At 51.4% G+C, this 20,503-nt stretch overlaps 1 protein-coding gene across 1 annotated transcript in view; it reads right to left on the bottom strand.

Annotated features, from left to right (window-relative positions):
* Positions 1-9,526: 9,526 nt before the first annotated feature.
* GPR162 (G protein-coupled receptor 162) overlaps positions 9,527-20,503 on the bottom strand; it is a 60,682-nt gene continuing 49,705 nt past the window's right edge. The window contains exon 5 of the mRNA XM_083149702.1: positions 9,527-10,327. Coding sequence (XP_083005828.1) covers positions 9,803-10,327 — 525 coding nt within the window. The 3' untranslated portion in view covers positions 9,527-9,802. The remainder of the gene's footprint in view (positions 10,328-20,503) is intronic.

Raw genomic sequence — 20,503 nt, 5'->3', positions numbered from 1 at the left:
ATCCGGGTTATTTGGTGGGTAGAGGGGCGCGAAGAGCTGATTGGTGCTTCTGCGGCTCTGGCAGATGATGTCATCTGCTGGAGACCCGCACAGGGCGCATGTAGCAGCGCAGCAGCAGCGTTACCACGCTCTCTCCTTCGGCACAAATATCGGTGTCGAGATCTAGACCTCTCAGCCAAGAATTGTGCTCTCCTCCTCCAAGTGTGAAGCAAGTAGCATAGGGTGAGAAGCTGCTTCAAACTCTCAATTGCTGAAAAGTACAGCACAAACAGCAACACAGCTACTCCGTCTGCCATCTTTGCTGCAATGCTGGGAGCAGAACCCACTCCCTCCCTTTTCCCTTTCTTGTGACCTCATCTCAAACAGCCCAAAGGTCCATTTTTAATGACACCAGCAAGGAAAGACAGGGCTGATCCGTTTTCAGTGTGAAAGGGCCTTACCCGGGAATAACCCGTATTGAATTGCAGTGTAAATGGGGTCTGAGGCAGGGCATGCCCTGGCAATTTCCCGTGTTCGATTTCCCGGGTCCTACCCGGTATTCTGGTGTAAAAGTGGTATAATAGGAATCCTCACACAGACCTGGTTACCCGGGTGGGCTTGTCTCCTTCTGTTATGTGCATTATATTATTTGCACAGTCACATCTTCTATCTGCTTACACATACCATGAAGTGAGCTTTAGCAAACGTCTATAGCTTAGAATTCCCTCCATAACTGACTGACTGACTGACTGTGTTTGAACAGCAACCAATAGTTATTGATCCTGGAGCCCTACTGATAAAATGTTGCAGCTCCTCCTCCAGCCTTATCCCTCCCATCCGGATAAAGGGCCCAATTCAGACCTGATGGCACGACTGCACGTTCTCACAATGGGTGATTATTGACACACTGCGCATGCATATGGGAAGCAATGAACTCGGCTGTGATGAACTACTGCAACTTTTTCTATGTGCAAGCTGTTTGCAGAGGGATCGGCAGGAAATAGGTGCCCGGGGCTGGAAACTGGCCGTCAGTGGGCGTGGCAGGGATAATGCAGGGGTGCCAAGCCAGTTTATGTGACATCAGCTCCATCCCGGATGTGCTTGTTTACATCGCAGGCGCTGAGTAATTATCTGGCTACGCGGCGGCTGAGATGACGCAACCTATGTAAAAAACATTCGATGGTGTGCGGTTTGCGATGGAATTTTGGTCATTCGTGCAGGTGATAAGTCCTCCATAGCCGTACACAGCAATACGCATGGCGTGTATATTAATTCGCAATGCAGGATTTCAGGGGGTCAGGTGCTGACGTCATGTGGCAGACTGGCATTGTCACGTTCTCAGGAGAACGCCCATAAAACACTGGCGGTCCCTGCTGCTGCCCCCAGCCCTCACTTACCAGAGTGAAAGGCCCAGCGAGTGTGAAAGTCGGCAAAGCCGTTTGCTCCCTGGGTTTGTGCATGCACAAACCACGAACATCGGGGACAGGGCTGATAGGGTCTGAATTGGTCCCGATGTTTGCACTTTATTTCCCGCTGCTGTTATAGATGTCCCCGTGTCAGTTAGAAAAAAATGCAGGCGCGCCCAGGCGTTATCATCAGAGAGGGTCTGTGACGTCAGCATCGGCCTTAGTCAGCCTGATTCCGTCACAGAGTTGTGGAAGGGTCACAATTACGCACAATTGCGCAGACTGGTGGAAATCATTTAACCCCTTGAGTGGTGGGATTTGCTAGGACAGGACAAACCTACCAGGGCAGGTTTGTCCTGCCCCAGCAATACTCACCACTCAAGAGCAGCAGCCAGTCCCGACTCCCCCCTCCTGTAGCCACCCCCCCCCCATTCCTGACCTCCGCCCTCCTGCAATCTTACCCCGGAGTTCCCCATCGCCACCGCAGCAGTGACCAGGTGGCAGGCCATGCTCGGGGTGGTTCGGGGTGTACTCAGGCGCCTGAACTCCCAAGCTCTCCCAATTCCCCCAGAGCCGCCCCGAAACTCCCAGAGCGGGGCCTGCCACCTGGTCACTGATGCAGTCAGTGCGAATGGCGGTGGGAGCAGCAGCAGGGGAGATCCGGCGTACGATCGCCGGAGCACGGAGGTCAGGGGGGAGCAACGGGAGGGTGCCGCTAGAGGTGGTGCGCCAGTGGTGCACAGCTGGAGGCACCACTGGTGCACACCTACGTACTGGTGGTATGCCCAGAAATTTTCCAGGACTGCGCAGCGCTGTGGAAAATTTCCAGGCACACCACCAAAGTGGTTAATGGTTTGTGAATTGGATTCATGCACAATGCTCTTGCAGGTTTTCTTGGCTGCTATCTACTCGCAGTCATCTTCGCAGATGAGTGATCAGCTCTGAATCAGACTCTATGGGCCAAATGTAATAGGGTGAGAGTTTCAGAAAGTGAGAGATTTTTGGAGAGTTTTCCCATGTTTTTTTAAAGCAGCAATCAATTACACTGCAATACGAGGTTGATTTTGCCATGTAATTGATTGCTGCTTTAAAAAACATGGGAAAACTCTCCCAAAATCTCTCACTTTCTGAAACTCTCACCCTATTACATTTGGCCCAGTGTTTACTTTCCTGTACTGGGTTCCGTTTCACACAGTTATCAAGTGTTCGGTTTCTCTATAGAATTATGAAATCACATACCTCCCAACAGTCCCGATTTTATCGGGACAGTCCCGATTGTCAGGGCCTGTCCCGCTGTCCCACCCACGGACGGCAGTGTCCCGCGGTGTGGGGGGGCTGTTGGGAGTCCCCCCATTCAGCTGCTAAGCAGCGGGGAATAAACGCTGTGCGCATGCGCACAGCGTCTATTCCCGCAGCCAGGGGGCTGGGGGCATGGCTAGAGGCTCACAGAGCCTCTGGGTCATGCCCCCATAGTGGCAAAATGGAGGCGTGGCCTAGCGGAAGAGCCGCGAGTATAGACCACGCCCCCAAATTAGGCCACACCCCCGAAAATTTCGGCGCGCCTTAGGCACGCAGCAGCAGCGTCCCGCATACTAAACTTCCAAAGTTGGGAGGTATGAAATCAGATGTTTATAGAAGTTTTTGGCATAGTGCTTGTTCTGTTACACCCAGACATGCTGGAAATGATGGGGCTGAGGCCAGCAGATCATTACATGTTAGCCAATTGCTATCTGTCCAATTGTGAAGTACAGTAGGAGGGTCTAGGCAACATGCAGCCAATGCAAGCATGTAAATGCTAACAGCAGCACAGAGAAATGTCAGGAGGCTCCTGTGAAAATGTTGCAGGAGGACCGTGGTATCCGCTGCACCTCGGTATAACACGGATGGATGAGCAGAGGTGTACATGGAAAAGCTTCAATAACAGATCCTATTCATCAGCCTGATTTGTGCTAGACAGACACAGCATCTGATGCCCTGCTCCTGCCAGGATCCGGATGCAGAGACGGGCAGTGCCAGCTCACAGCATATTTGGGAAGCAGGTGGTGAGAAATACAAATTAAATTGCCACTGAACTATTAGAGAGTGATATTATTGGGGATATTTGTGCCAGCAAAAAATGGGGGGTATTTAATATATGCAACACACAGTGCCTGGTTCAGTGGTGGACAACAACGCAGTAGTGACGTCAATGTAAATTTATGCCAATGCCAGAGTAGATGGGCTGTCTGCACCCTCAAGCAGACATTGGCAGCACCACTGCCAATTACATTGTAGATTGCATGCCACCGACACGCCCACCAGCAAATGCCACCCCCTCCTACCAGTTTCCTTTCAAGAACACCTATCAGAACTTCATGGATCTCTATCCAAATTTGATCCGCCCCCACCCCCCCCCCGGTGGTAACCATTGGAATACAACTTCGACTGAGCTCTTCTCTAAAGTGTAGAGATGGCCATTGGTGTGCTCACTATTGATGGTTGCCATTAATGTGTAAACGAGAGTTGCCATCGATGGTCACCAATTAGATAATGGCATACCATCGATGGTTTCACCCCACCGATGGCCATCCCTGCACTTTCAGTGAATGGCCCACAGACCAATCATAGCCTGGGGGTGGGACTTTGCAGGTGTTGGGGGCGGAGCTATGATCAGTGTACCTGCACCTTGCATGTGCCCCAATTGCACTGTGCACGCACCAAGGGAAAGGTGCGTCAAGTCCGTTTTTGAGGGGTGTGTAAAGTGGCACCGAGAGAGGGGGAGGGGCTAATAATTACCAGGGCCCAGGTCTGATGGAAACGCCCAGTGGGGCCTGTTATCAGGTGCTTTTTTCCCCATATTTTAGCTAACGGTGAATGGCCATGCCTCCTCTGATTAGGCCACGACCCCTAAAAAGTACCTGGGCTCAGCCAAGCTCTCTACTGCCCTTGGTGTATTTGCCATCAGCTGCATTCATGTACTTACAAAAACAAAGTGTCTGGGACACAGGTGTGTTATGGCGGTCCGTCAGGGGGGATTCCGACTATCAATATCCCAACATCAGAATCCTGGTGCTCCGACAGGGGGGCAAGTGCAAAGAAGCCCCTTGCAGGCTTGGTGGCTCGCCACAGGTTCTATTCTCCCTCTATGGGGGGTCGTGGACCCCCACAAGGGAGGATAGCCCCTGTGAGTTGGAATCCCCCCAGTCGGAGCACCGGCAGTTGGGATTCCGATGTCAGAATACTGGCCGTCGGGATACCCCCTGTTGGGCAGTCATCCTGCACCCCTGGGTCACAACTGGGGTGTCCAGTCTGAGTAGCCACATGTCTTCCCTAGCAGTTCTTTATTATTGTGTAAGGTCTGCATTTGTGCGCGTGGTTGCAAATTAATTTGAAATGGTGCACAGCTGGAGGCAACACTGCTGCACACCTACGTGCTGGTGGTATGCCCAGAAATTTTCCAGGACAGCGCAGCACTGTGGAAAATTTCCAGGTATACCAACTAAGTGGTTAATGGTTTGTGAATTCGATCCATGCACAATGCTCTTGCAGGTTTTCTTGGCTGCTATCTACTCGCAGTCATGTACTGTGCAGATCAGACTGAATCAGAATCAGACCCTATGTTTACTTTCCTGTACTGTATTCCGTTTCACACAGTTATCAAGTGTTCGGTTTCTCTATAGAATTATGAAATCAAATGTTTATAGAAGTTTTTGGCATTGTCCGGGCCCCACTCGCTGCATCACCCGTTCCCCCTCCCCACCCATGGAGTTACTTAGCGGCACCTGCCCCCCCGCCGCATCACCCGACACCCCCCCTCCAAAGACAGGCACCGCCTTGGAGGAGACATATACTAGAGGTCCTACTAGACCTCTAGTGTCTGGCAAGGAGCATAAAACCCATTGCATTAAGCATGTAACCCCTATCAACAAGCAGGAAACTCCTGCCAATGACCAGGAAATTCCTGGCAACAAGCAGGAAACCCCTGGCAATGAGCATGGAACCCCTGGCAAAGAGCATGTAACCACCAAAGACGAGTAATGCTGGCCACACACCAGAATGATATTAGCCAACTTTTTTGGCTGGTTGGAATCATATCTGTCTAGTGTGTGGGATTATCAGCCGTTTGCTTCCACACGCTGAAAAACGGCCAAAAAAACGGGCAAAGTGGTTGGTCCAACTAGTTGGGGAAAAAAATGGTTTGATTTTTCCCAACTTATCGTTCTGGTGTGTGGGGAACTTTCCCCCAACCAAACAATAAGTAGGTGGACACTGACAGCAGTCTAATCTTTCCCTGTGTGCGGCTGCGGTAAGCAGGATAAACAGGGCAGCATGTGTCTCTTTGGCCGGTCAGCTGGACCTGCTTAATTCGGTGACCGATGCTCAGATGTCCGCAACTGGTACTCCGGATTGTGGTTTCTCCTTCGCCTGTGCCTGGCTTGCTGATGGGAAGAGGTGGCTGTGGTGGCTGTGGTGGCTGCCTGTGGAAGATGTAGCTGTAGGAGCTGCAGCTTAATCTGCTTCTGGACGCGGATGCCGGGCGCCGGTGACCAGTTCACAGTCTGTAGTGACATGGGGCCTGATTCTGGTTCACTTGCAAAAGCAAATTCTCTCTGTATTGGACAAAACCATGTGCACTGCAGGTGGGGCAGATGTAACATGTGCACAGAGAGTTAGATTTGGGTGGGATTTTACTTCAAACTGATATCTATATTGCAGCGTGAGAATAAAGCAGCCAGTATTTACTCTGCACAGAAACAAAATAAGTGCCCGAAATCTAACTCTCTCCGCACATGTTACATCTGCCCCACCTGAAGTGCAGCATGGTTTTGCCCATTAGAGAGAGAATTTGATTTTGAGAGTGAACCAGAATCATCCCCCCGGTATAGATCACTGTTCCATTTACCAGCATAAGTGGGTGGCGGGCGCAGGGCGGGGGTAATGTCCGCGGTGGTGAGGGATTGATGCGGTCAACGGAGGGTGTAGATTGATGCTCTGTCATTATTGTATTCCTATGCACATCAGCATTGTGTCTCCCACTAATATATTTACGCTATTTAACATCTTGGTCCTTATACATTACACAAATGACATTACACAATACCCCCCTCCCCCCTAACAACACCCATAGTTGAACTATTACAATACACCCATAGGTGTACGCCAGGGTTGCCGACTTTAAAAAAATCCTCTCCGGGAGAAGCCCGGAGAGGAATCTTGCATTACGCGTTTTGGGGGCGTGGCTTAACTGTGACGTCATTAAGCCCTGCCCCCATTACGACAACTAGCCGAAAAAACTGTTATCCATGGAGGGGGCGGGGCTAAAACGACACGATTGTGCCGTTTTAGCTCCGCCCCCTCCCCTGAGACCCGCCGATTGCGGCATATAAATTCCGCGATCGGGGGGCTCAGTTGGGGTCCCCCTGATTCCGGGAGGGTTGCCCACCCTTCCGGGGGCCGGGAGGAAGGACCCGATTTTCGGGAGACTCCCGCAAATTCCGGGAGGGTCGGCAACCCTGGTGTACGCACCCCATCCTCATCCAGTTTACCACCAATCAATATCGAATCTAGTACCTATACCATAGAAACACAATATATGACTTAAGCTCCATACACACTAGACGATATTGTTCACAGTATTGCCTGGTGTGTACACTCCATGTCGTTAACGATGCTTGCTACCGCGCGCCATTAAAATCCCCCTCCCTGATCCGAACAAGGGAGTCCTCATTAACGCCGGTCATGCTGCAGCATGCCCGTCGCTCCCCCCTCCCCCAGCATCGGCAAGTGTGTATGCACACTATCCAATATCGGCGGGGACTCTTTAATGGCGTGTACACACGGGTACAATCAGCATGAGATTTTGACTTTATAGTCAAAATCGCATCGGGATCGCATGCAGATTGTATACATTACAGATCCTATGCAGATCGCACAGGTTTTTTACCTTGCGATCCCGATGCGCGCTCCCGTGACAGCACAAATCGAAACCCAGATAGACAGGGCGGGTGCCGGACGGGGTCCCGACAGGCATTTACCTGACGTCGGGATCCCGACTGTCAAAACACCGACAGCCGGGTTCACGATGGCCACCTGCTGTTTTTCTTCGTGGGGGCCCCATAGTGGGAGAATAGAATAGGTGGCGAGCGTAGCCAGCAGTGTGGCGAGCGGAGCGAGCCCGCAAGGGGCTTAGTTGCGCTCACCATGCTGTCTGGGTCCGGCCAGTCGGGATCCTGACTGTCGGACCCCTGTACCACACCCGACAGGGCTGCAATGACTATATAGTGCAAATCTAATGTAGATAGCATCAATTGTATGCAAACAGTACAGAGATAGCAAAGATTGTATAGCACTCAAATCTAATGGTGTGTACACACTTGTACAATCTGCATGAGATCCAGATGAGATTTTGACTATATAGTCAAAATCTCATCTGGATCTCATGCAGATTTTACAAGTGTGTACACAATATTAGGGCCTTATGTTACATCTGCCCCCCTGCAGTGCACATGGTTTTGTCCACCTGAGAAGGAATTTGCCTCTAAGAGTGAACTAGAATAAGGCCCTTAAGTCGAATAGCAAGGTAATCTCACTGTGTGTACACAGCATTAGTGTGTATGGGGCTTTTCTACACAACCACACATTACGTCCAAAACACCTCATTAATTTGTATATGCGCAGCTCCGACACCCGTAGGTACTAGCTAATAATCAAATCTAATACAGGGATTTCTTATCACCAGACTTTAGTACCCATAAAACATGCACCGTCCTACCGGTATCTGTGATCACTCCCCCAACCCCCAGCTGGAGGGAGTATACTGTAAGCCACTGAGCCCAATTCCTGCACCGCATTAGGTGCTGCTGCTGCTGGTCCCCTCTGTCTTTCTGTAAAGCCCCATCCCCCAGCCCTGGCACAAACATTGCCCCGGCCTAGTCTGACCCGCTCTCCCCTCGCTGGCTGGCTCCCAGCAGCAGAGCAGTGTGATTCTGCCATTCACAGGTATTTAGTGGGTGGGGCCTACTGCAGTACAGAAAAATTCAGAAATAAATAAAGATAGTTGAAGGATTTGTAATCCTCGTCATCAGAATTCTATCTGCATGCATTCCTGTCCATGGTACAGGCAACTCATCCACTGCTGCAACACTGAGGATTGTTACAAATTATTTGCATTTAACAATTTCAGCAGATACATGTAACAGATTAGATTACCCGGTGTGTGAGTTTCATTTACTTTCACGTCACACTTGCTGTCTACTAGTTATAGACCTGGAATGAAACCACTTTTATTAAAATAAATAAAAAATACAGAAGTAGGCTGACACTGCCCGCCTACTTCTGTGACATCACAAGTTGGACAGAGTAGTTGGACGGTTGGAGGAAAGTTGGTCTGATGTATGGCCAACATAAGAAACCCATGGCAACGGGCATGTAACCTCCGGCAACGATAATGTAACCCTCAGTCAATGAGCAAGTAACCCCTGGCAATGAGCATGTAACCTCCGACAATGATAATGTAACCCTCAGTCAATGAGCAAGTAACCCCTGGCAATGACAATGTAACCTCCCACAACGATAATGTAACCCCCAGGCAATGAGCAAGAAACCCCTAGCAACGAGCATGAAACCCCTGGCAATGAGTAAGACACCCATGGCAATGAGCATGAAACCCCTGGCAAATGAGCAAGAAACCCCTGGCAAATGAGCAAGAAACCCCTGGCAATGAGCATGAAATGGCTGGCAACGAGCATGAAACTCCTGCCAATTAATAAGAAACCCAAGGCAATGAGCAAAAGACCCCTGGCAATGAGCATGAAATGGCTGGCAACGAGCATGAAACCCCTGGCAATGAGTAAGAAACCCCTGGCATCGAGCATGTAACCCCTGGCAATGAGCATGTAACCCGCTGGCAATGAGCATGTAACCCCCTGGCAACGAGCATGGAACCCCTGGCAATGATAATATAGGTTAAAAAATTTATATAATTCATGTGTGTGTGTGTGAGGGGGGTGCCAGAAATGTTCTAGTTATGCCGATGAGTGTATAATGACGCATCTATATAAATGTCTCGTTGTCACACCTGTCTCATGCCCCTGTGTGCCCGCTTGCCTCTGTGTTTGGGCATCTTTATGCCACGGCTGTATAACGATCAAACTACGCAAATGTTATAATCAAATCGCAATTTATTTTGTCATCTTTTGGCTCATTTTTCCAGTGTGTTTGTGGTGTGTCTATGGGGGGGCAAAGGGGTATCAAAGGAGGCACGAGGGGTAGAGGCAGTGTCAGCTGATTGGCCGCCTGAAGCCCTTTGCCCTCTCACAAACAGCAGGTTCGCCTGAGAAGAACATAATGAAAGGGAGGGTCCCCTACTTCCATTCAGGGGTAACTGATACAAAGGAGGTAAGTGTGAAAGACCCTGTACGCTCGTTATGGATTCTTCCTTATGAAGACCCACCTTTGCACCCCCTTTCAGACAAAGAGGACCTACGGGTTTCAGTTGCGGCAAGAGGTGGACTACAAAGAGACAGTCTTCGTTCTCCTGCACCTGCCCACTCCGCCCCTCCTTCCAGTCCCTTCCGTGGGAGAGGAGAGGGCCTTAGGTTTGCGCGGACTCTGTGGGGTGTCCCAACTGGTGAGGGGCAGGGGGTGTCATCAATAAATGCAGTGATTTCATCTCGGAAGAAGGAGTTGTGGGTCCCGCTCCCCATTCCTATAGGCCCTCCCATGCCCCCTTGCAAAAACTGGTGCAGAGTGCTTAGGCCGTAGTCTGGCTCTCCTCGTGGCGGGTGGTGCTGACTCCAGGGCGGTATGTCGTGGCTCCGGTGAGGGGTGGAAGGGCTGCCTCCTCGCACCGATCCGGGCCCACCTCGAACATCATCTGAGGAAGACCACCTGAGCAAAAGGGGTGAGTTGCGAGGAGGGAACAGGTCAATCTCGTCATGTGACATCCTCCGGGAGAGAGGAGCCTGTGTAGAGAGTAACATTGAGTTAAAGAACAAGTAAATCTGCTATTTAATATGTGTATATATACACACACACACACACACATACACACACACACACACACACACACACACATATATAAGGTTATTTATGACTGAGCTCTAATAACACAATGTACTTCCACTCCCAAGTTACCCATGTTCGGGGAGAACTGAGCAGGCAGAATGTGAGTGACAGCTTTGTAGACTTGCTGTGTACGGATTGGCTGATTCGTACAAAGGCGGAGGGCCATAGCTGTCACAGTAACTGAAAGGCTTGCAGAATTAGCTGTTTGGTCTGTGTGAGATACCATCAGTGCCCCCTGTCCTAATGTAGTGGGAGAGCATCACGAATCCCAGCATATTCCATCACATCGCCCAACTTCCCACTCCTACCCCACACAGCGCAGTCACGGATTTAGGGAAATGCAGGGACAGACACACTGACCGCCAGGAAGCAAAAGTATACTTGAACAAAAAAAAAAAAGCTACTAGCATTACTAGTGTGGGGCATATGTGTGAGGGACATTACTGTGTGGTATTATCTGTGTGAGGGACATTAGTGTGTGGTATTATCTGTGTGAGGGACATTACTGTGTGATATTATCTGTGTGAGGGACATTACTGTGTGGCATTATCTGTGTGATGGACATTACTGTGTGGTATTATCTGTGTGAGGGACATTACTGTGTGATATTATCTGTGTGAGGGACATTACTGTGTGGCATTATCTGTGTAATGGACAGTACTGTGTGATATTATCTGTGTGAGGGACATTACTGTGTAGCATTATCTGTGTGAGGGACATTACTGTGTGGTATGATCTGTGTGAGGGACATTACTGTGTAGCATTATCTGTGTGAGGGACATTACTGTGTGGAATTATCTGTGTGAGGGACATTACTGTGTGGCATTATCTGTGTGATGGACATTACTGTGTGGCATTATCTGTGTGAGGGACAGTACTGTGTGATATTATCTGTGTGAGGGACATTACTATGTAGCATTATCTGTGTGAGGGACATTACTGTGTGGCATTATCTGTGGGAGGGCCATTACTGTGTGGCATTATCTGTGGGAGGGCCATTACTGTGTGGCATTATCTGTGTGAGGGCCATTACTGTGTGGCATTATCTGTGTGAGGGACAGTACTGTGTGATATTATCTGTGTGAGGGACATTACTGTGTAGCATTATCTGTGTAAGGGACATTACTGTGTGGTATTATCTGTGTGAGGGACATTACTGTGTGGCACATGTGTGAGGGACATTACTGTGTGGCATTATCTGTATGAGGGCATAACTAACGTGTGGCACATGTGTGAGGGGCATTACTCTGTGGCATTATCTGTATAAGGGCATTACTAATGTGTGGCACATGTGTGAGGGGCATAACTGTGTGGTATTATCTGTATGAGGGCATTACTAATGTGGAGCACATGTGTAGCGGCGATGCTAGGGGACAACGGCCAAAATCTTGCCTAGGGCATCAAATTGGTTAGGACTGGCTCCGAACTGTGGCACCAGAGAGATTGCTAGACTCTTCAGGGAAGCCACCCCGCACTCGCCATGCTTCTGGCCAATTGGAGTCCAGGTGGATGTTAAGTAAGAAAAAGTATTTAAAAAAAAACAAAACATGAAAAACTCACGTCAACCACACATGTTCACATGTTGACCGTTTGACTATAAACCTAATACATGTCTACCCATAGGGGCTTATTCAGACCTGATCACACGGCTGCAGATTCACAGGCCGGGCGATTATCTATTGACTGCGTATGCATACGGCTTGCAGTACGCATGTGCGAGAAAATCCAGCGTTTGTTTTATAATAGCTGAATGTATGCAAGATAATTGAAAGTAAGACAGCTCCGCCTCCGACCAGCCTGTTTCTATCGCAGCTGCTGAGTAAGTACTGGGCTACGTACACACTGCACACACTGGGGAATCATTACATGGTAGCGGCTGTTATCTGGGAGTGTCAGGGATAATGCAGGCGTGGCCAGGTGTATGAGGAGAAGTCATGTGACATCAGCTCCGCCCCCGATCAGCCTGATTCTATCGCAGCTGCTGAGTAAGTCCTGGGCTACACACACTGCACACACTGGGGAATCATTACATGGTAGCGGCTGTTATCTGCGAGTGTCAGGGATAATGCAGGCGTGGCCAGGTGTATGAGGAGAAGTCATGTGACATCAGCTCCGCCCCCGATCAGCCTGATTCTATCGCAGCTGCTGAGTAAGTCCTGGGCTACACACAGACTGCACACACTGGGGAATCATTACATGGTGAGCGGCTGTTATCTGCGAGTGTCAGGGATAATGCAGGCGTGGCCAGGTGTATGAGGAGAAGTCATGTGACATCAGCTCCGCCCCCGATCAGCCTGATTCTATCGCAGCTGCTGAGTAATGCTGCCCAAACACGCCCCGATACAGGCTTGCGTTCCGTGCTTTATAAGCACGGATCACATTGCATTGCATTGCCTGTGCATGCGTTGCGCATGCAATGCGATGCAATGTGATGAAAACAAAGTACAAAAAGTATGTGCAAGCACAGAACGCACAGCCCGCATCGCAGCGTGTATGGGCTGCTTAAGTCCTGGGCTACGTACACACTGCACACACTGGGGAATCATTACATGGTGAGAGGCTGTTATCTGGGAGTGCCAGGGATAATGCAGGCGTGGCCTGGTGTGTGAGGGGAAGTCATGTGACATCAGCTCCGCCCCCGATCAGCCTGATTCTATCGCAGCTGCTGAATAAGTCCTGGGCTACGTACACACTGCACACACTGGGGAATCATTCGATAATGAATGTTTGTGAATCGATTTGCAGCTAATCGCAGGCCTGCAATATTTTCACTAACTTTTCGAAAGAACACTAACTAGAGGAATATTGGTTTGACATTGAGTCATAATAATAATAATAATAATGGGTATATTATATCCGGGCTGTTGCAGAGCGCAGATAGTTGTTGGCCGCAATGCTCATCATTGTAATTGTCTCGTACACAATGTGCTCCGCTGCAGAGCTCCAAGGAAATCTGTCTCATGCTGTTGTAGATGCCTGTAGGGAAGCCAATGTGTCTATTCGCTTAGAACCGGAGCCGTGTGCATCGGGATGTGCCGCCGCTTGTCCATGTCCGCTGGGCTTGCTGTTATCCCCATCACCAGTGCGTAAGTCATGCCTCGGAGCAGGAGTATTTATACTCCGCGCATTCTACTGAGCTTTATGGCAGGATGCTGGTTACAGCCCCAGTTATACCCTTCAGTTGTTCCAAGATTCCTTTCCCGACCAGAACCAGTTGCCTTCTTATTCCTACATAATTAATTATACTTTCATTGTTCGTTAAGCAACTTTTGCTGCTTTCAGACCGCAAAACTGGCTTTGACCAGGTATTTTGAAACGTTTCTAAAAACGGGTCTGCCAGGTAAAACCCCTTTCACACCGCATCTCTTAAACGGTATATTACCGTTTAAGTGCGGTTTTTTTTACACTGGCAGACCCATTTTTGGAAGCTTTCCAAATACAGGGTCAGAGCCAGTCTTCAGCGCGCCGCCCCCCCCCCCTGCCGCGGGTTAACACACACAATCTCCCCCCCCCCAGGTACCGGACAGGGAGCCCCGGGACGGTATAGGGGGGGCAGTGATGGTACATTACCTGCACCCGCCGCCGCCGCCGCTGTGTCCGAATCCCCGCCGCTGTGTCCGTATCCCTAGCGCCTGGTACCGGACAGGGAGCCCCAGGACGGTATAGGGGGAGCAGTGATGGTACATTACCTGCACCCGCCGCCGCCGCTGTGTCCGTATCCCAGCAGCCGCCGGACGCTGGACGTTGCTAGGGAGCGTTGCTAGGGAGCGTTGCTAGGGAGGTACTATGTGTTCCCACCTCGGGCTGATGTATGAACAGGGAAATGTGGGCACAGGAGCTGACGCTCTATGGGGAGGGAGATGTATGAAGCAGGGAAATGTGGGCACAGGAGCTGACGCTCTATGGGGAGGGAGATGTATGAAGCAGGGAAGTGTGGGCACAGGAGCTGATGATCTGAGGGGGAGATGTATGAAGCTGGGAAGCGTGGGCACAGAAGCACATCGTGGGATGTTAACCCACGCGCTAGGGGGGGGCTCGGGGGGGGGGGGGTGGCTCGGGGGGGGGGGGGGGCGGCTCCAGTGCTATGAATATTTAATGAGCACTCATTAAATATTCACTGCACTGAATTTAGGACCCAGCTCATTAGCTGGGTCCTAAATACCGTTTCAGACCCGATTTTGATGCCAAAATACCGGGTCTGAAACGGGTAGGACCCTCCATTTTAACCGTTTTACAAAATCGGCTTTTGTAAAACGGTAAAGTGGTCCTGCACCTTTCAGACCGCACAGATTACCGTTTTAAAACGGTAAAAAACAGCAATATACCGGCTTTTAAGTGCGGTCTGATAGGGGCATTTGGGCCAACCGCAGCTCACTTCTAGTCCCAGTCAGCATTGACTGCTATCTCACTCTCTGCGGGCAAGAGCTGGACCACAAGTGCCTTCATCTCCTCCTGCCCTAGCCAGAATCGGCCCTCAGACGTGACTCCAACCACATCTGAATAACCACCAATATTCCCTTATATGAAGTGTCACGATAAGGGACCTGCATAGCAGAATACGGGGTGGAAGACCTGGGATGTTCATCACATGGGCTGACGTCTCTGATGGATCCAACGCCAGGATTGGGACTATAGGGCGATCATCTATTCTGTAGTATTCAGTGAGATCAAACCGGCTTCTGCCGCTATCAATATCATTAACAAGTTCCACATGCTGTTTCCAGACATAGAATCATTGTCTCCCTGAATGCGACCAAAGGCTTTGTCTCTCTGGAGCGGGCGCTCTTTATCAGCCCAGGCATAAATTTGGGTCTGGGCCTCACTTCAATAAATGGGCACAGGTGGTAAGTGAATAACCACTGGCAAGCACTTATGCCGGTAGAACCATTGCAGTATCATGTCCATCAGCCGTCACATACAAGTCATAGGAGAGAAGGTGTATGCAGGGATGGTAGTGCTGCTGGCCTGCTCACACCCACACGCCTTATTACAGACCGCACCGCTAGTAATGGGTGACTATTGCTCACACTGACATCACTGAGGGTGTCCTGCTGGCCTGCTCACACCCACACGCCTTATTACAGACCGCACCGCTAGTAATGGGTGACTATGGCTCACACTGACATCACTGAGGGTGTCCTGCTGGCCTGCTCACACCCACACGCCTTATTACAGACCGCACCACTAGTATTGGGTGACTATGGCTCACACTGACATCACTGAGGGTGTCCTGCTGGCCTGCTCACACCCACACGCCTTATTACAGACCGCACCGCTAGTAATGGGTGACTATGGCTCACACTGGATCACTGAGGGTGTGCTGCTGACCTGCTCACACCCACACGCCTTATTACAGACCGCACCGCTAGTATTGGGTGACTATGGCTCACACTGGATCACTGAGGATGTCCTGCTGGCCTGCTCACACCCACACGCCTTATTACAGACCGCACCGCTAGTAATGGGTGACTATGGCTCACACTGGATCACTGAGGATGTCCTGCTGGCCTGCTCACACCCACACGCCTTATTACAGACCGCACCGCTAGTAATGGGTGACTATGGCTCACACTGGATCACTGAGGGTGTCCTGCTGGCCTGCTCACACCCACACGCCTTATTACAGACCGCACCGCTAGTAATGGGTGACTATGGCTCACACTGGATCACTGAGGATGTCCTGCTGACCTGCTCACACCCACATGCCTTATTACAGACCGCACCTCTAGTAATGGGTGACTATGGCTCACACTGGATCACTGAGGGTGTCCTGCTGGCCTGCTCACACCCACACGCCTTATTACAGACCGCACCGCTAGTAATGGGTGACTATGGCTCACACTGGATCACTGAGGATGTCCTGCTGGCCTGCTCACACCCACATGCCTTATTACAGACCGCACCGCTAGTAATGGGTGACTATGGCTCACACTGGATCACTGAGGATGTCCTGCTGACCTGCTCACACCCACACGCTTATTACAGACCGCACCGCTAGTAATGGGTGACTATGGCTCACACTGGATCACTGAGGGTGTCCTGCTGGCCTGCTCACACCCACACGCCTTATTACAGACCGCACTGCTAGTAATGGGTGACTATGGCTCACACTGGATCACTGAGGGTGCGTTGATGGCCTGCTCACACCCACACGCCTTATTACAGCCCGCACCGCTAGTAATGGGTGACTATGGCTCACACTGGATCACTGAGGGTGTCCTGCTGGCCTGCTCACACCCACACGCCTTATTACAGACCGCACCGCTAGTAGTGGGTGACTATGGCTCACACAGCATCACTGAGGGTGCCCTGCAGGGGCGTAACTATAGCGCCGCAGCCCCCGCGACCGCGGGGGGGGGGGGCGCTATGCATGTGCGGGCGCCGGGGGCTGCAGTGCTATAGTTACGTTAGCTGCAATGTGAAGGGGGCAGGGGGGCATTGAGGCGGCTGGGGGGACGGACGCTGCGGGGGACAGAAGCTGCGGGGGACACAGAGGCGGCAATTACTTACAGCTGAGCCGGGCAGGGGGAGCCGGGAGCTGTCTGTACTGAAGAAAAAAGAGCCCATACAATGAATGGGCAGCCTGTGATTGGCTGCTGAGCGCTCTCTCAGCCAATTGCTGACTGGCTGAGAGAGCGCTCAGCCAATCACAGGCTGCCGATTCATTGTATGGGCTTTTTTTTCTTTTCTTCCGTACTGACAGTGACAGCTCCCGGCTCCCCCTGCCCGGCTCAGCTGTAAGTAATTGCCGCCTCTGTGTCCCCCGCAGCGTCCGTCCCCCGCAGCGTCCGTCCCCCCAGCCGCCTCGCAGCGTCCCCCCCACCTGTATTGACGGCTACCTGGGGGAGCGGCAGGCGGCGCAGATGGAGACCGGGGGCGCGGCGGGAGAATATAAAGAAATCTTATTCAAAAGACCGGGCGGCCGCTGATTGGCTGAGAGCTCAGCCAATCAGCGGCCGCCCGGTCTTTTGAATAGGATTTCTTCCTATTCTCCCGCCGCGCCCCCGGTCTCCATCTGCGACGCCTGCGGTCCTCGCCTGCCGCTCCCCCAGGTACCCACAGATATATCGGATCTGAACATCTAGACTGCGGGGGTTGGTGCGGCGGGTGAGTTGCTGGGCGCCCTCCCTTTACCGGCGGGGGGGGCGCCCAAAATGTAGTTACGCCACTGGTGCCCTGCTGGCCTGCTCACACCCACACGCCTTATTACAGACCGCACCGCTAGTAATGGGTGACTATGGCTCACACTCACATCACTGAGGGTGCCCTGCTGGCCTGCTCACACCCACACGCCTTATTACAAACCGCACCGCTAGTAATGGGTGACTATGGCTCACACTGCATCACTGAGGGTGGCCCGCTGGCCTGCTCACACCCACACGCCTTATTACAGACCACACCGCTAGTAATGGGTGACCATGGCTCACACTGGATCACTGAGGGTGTCCCGCTGGCCTGCTCACACCCACACGCCTTATTACAGACCGCACCGCTAGTAATGGGTGACTATGGCTCACACTGGATCACTGAGGGTGTCCCGCTGGCCTGCTCACACCCACACGCCTTATTACAGACCGCACCGCTAGTAATGGGTGACTATGGCTCACACTGGATCACTGAGGGTGTCCTGCTGGCCTGCTCACACCCACACGCCTTATTACAGACCGCACCGCTAGTAATGGGTGACTATGGCTCACACTGGATCACTGAGGGTGTCCTGCTGGCCTGCTCACACCCACATGTCTTATTACAGACCGCACCGCTAGTAATGGGTGACTATGGCTCACACTGACATCACTGAGGGTGTCCTGCTGGCCTGCTCACACCCACACGCCTTATTACAGACCGCACCGCTAGTAATGGGTGACTATGGCTCACACTGGATAACTGAGGGTGTCCTGCTGGCCTGCTCACACCCACACGTCTTATTATGATCCACAATGCTTTGCGCCATTATATTGGATGCGGGCATGCTATGCTGTGCACCCTGCTTGCTGTAGCCCACTGTGACTCTGCAGGTGTACCCCCACTGTGACTCTGCTGGTGTCCCCCCACTGTGACTCTGCAGGGTGTACCCTACTGTAACTCTGCAAGCTTTACCCCTCTGTGCAGACAAGTACTGTGACTCTGCAGGCCATTCCCCACTCTGAATACATGTACTGTGACAATGCAGGCCATACCTCATTGTGCATACAAGTACTTTGACTGCTGGCAGTACCCCACTGTCCATACAAGTACTGTGACTGCTGGCCGTACCCCACTGTGCATACAAGTACTGTGACTCTGCAGGCTGTACCCCACTGTGCATACAAGTAGTGTGACTCTGCAGGCTGTACCCCACTGTGCATACAAGTACTGTGACTCTGCTGGCTATACCCCACTGTGCATAAAAGTACTGTGACTCTGCTGGCCATACCTCATTGTGCATACAAGTTATGTGATTCTGCAGGCCATACCTCATTGTGCATACAAGTACTGCGACTGCTGGCAGTACCCCACTGTGCATACAAGTACTGTGACTGCTGGCCGTACCCCACTGTGCATACAAGTAGTGTGACTGCAGGCCATACCCCACTACACATAATAGTACTGTGACTCTGCAGGCTGTACCCCACTATGCATACAAGTACTGTGACTCTGCAGACCATCACTGTGCATACAAGAACTGTGACTGCAGGCTATAATCCACTGTAAATACAAGTACTGTGACTCTGCAGGCCGTACCCAACTATGCATTCAAGTACTGTGACTGCAGGCTATACTCCACTGTGCATACAAGTACTGTGACTCTGTAGGCTATACTACACTGTGCATACAAGTACTGTGACTCTGCAGGCCTTACCCCACTGTGCATACTAGTACTGTGACTCTGCAGGCCGTACCCCACTGTGCATACCAGTACTCTGACTCTGCAGACCATCACTGTGCATACAAGTACTCTGACTGCAGGCCATACCCCACTGTGCATAAAAGTACTGTGACTCTGTAGGCTATACTCCACTGTGCACACCAGTACTGTGACTCTGCAGGCCGTACCCCCCTGCTCATACAAGTACTCTGACTCTGCAGGCCATACTCCACTGTGCATACAAATATTGTGACTCTGCAGGCCATACACAGTTAAAAATAGGCATGCGAGACAGTCTCTTCCAGTACTGGAAGGAAAAAAAGCAATCTGGAAGCCCTTGTACAAACTGGCTTTGTATTACGTAAGCTGCCCATCCTCCAGTATGTACTGGGAGAAAGTTTTCAGAACAGTAAGAAGACTTGTGAGCAAACGGTGCAGGAGGCTACTTCTTCAAATGTGGAAAAGATGATGTTCATCAAAATGAACTGGAAATTCCACGAGGAAGACCTTTCCCGGAAATTACATCACAGTACAGAGACTTCCGTAATGGTGGATTCCAAGGGGGATACATTTATTTTATGTGAGGAGGATATGGGTGAGGACGAGGATGGCAATGATGATGATATTTTGCCACTGTAGAGCTGTTACATTAACCCCTTCCCGACATTTGACGTACATTTACGTCATGGTCGGGAAGTACTTCCCGACACATGGCATAAATGTACGTCATGGCTTCTAACTGTCACCGCGTCTATAGACGCGGTGACAGTTTGGAGATGTATGCTGTCCCTGACAGCAGACATCCCCCCTCGCCGCCCGGGGGGGGCAGGGATGCCCCCACCGGTCGGCGATCGCTGTGATTGGCTGTTCAAATGTGAACAGCCAATCACAGCTATTTCTGTGTTACCGGCGGCTAAGCCGCTCGGTAACACAGGGATCGGCGGTGATCGGTGCTGGCACCGATCACCACCGATCCGCAGCTCTCCCACCCGCCCGGCAGCCGCTCTCCCTCCCACCCGCCCGGCAGCTGCTCTCCCTCCGGCAGCCGCTCTCCCTCCCTCGCTCCCTGTCAGCTAGAAGCAGCCGCAGCGCTCCCCCCCCAGCTCCAACCCCCCCGCATGTAAAACGCTTAAAAAATGTATAAAATGAAATCATATATATATATACACATGATTTCATTTTATACATTTTAGCAAGACCCCTGAAGCACCCATACAGTGGAACC

The sequence above is a fragment of the Crinia signifera genome, chromosome 6 (genome assembly GCF_055691185.1).
Source record: "Crinia signifera chromosome 6, ASM5569118v1, whole genome shotgun sequence".
In the NCBI taxonomy this organism is placed as follows: domain Eukaryota; kingdom Metazoa; phylum Chordata; class Amphibia; order Anura; family Myobatrachidae; genus Crinia; species Crinia signifera.
The sequence above is the reverse complement of the archived record's forward strand: the minus strand, read 5'-3'. Positions and strand labels throughout refer to the sequence as shown.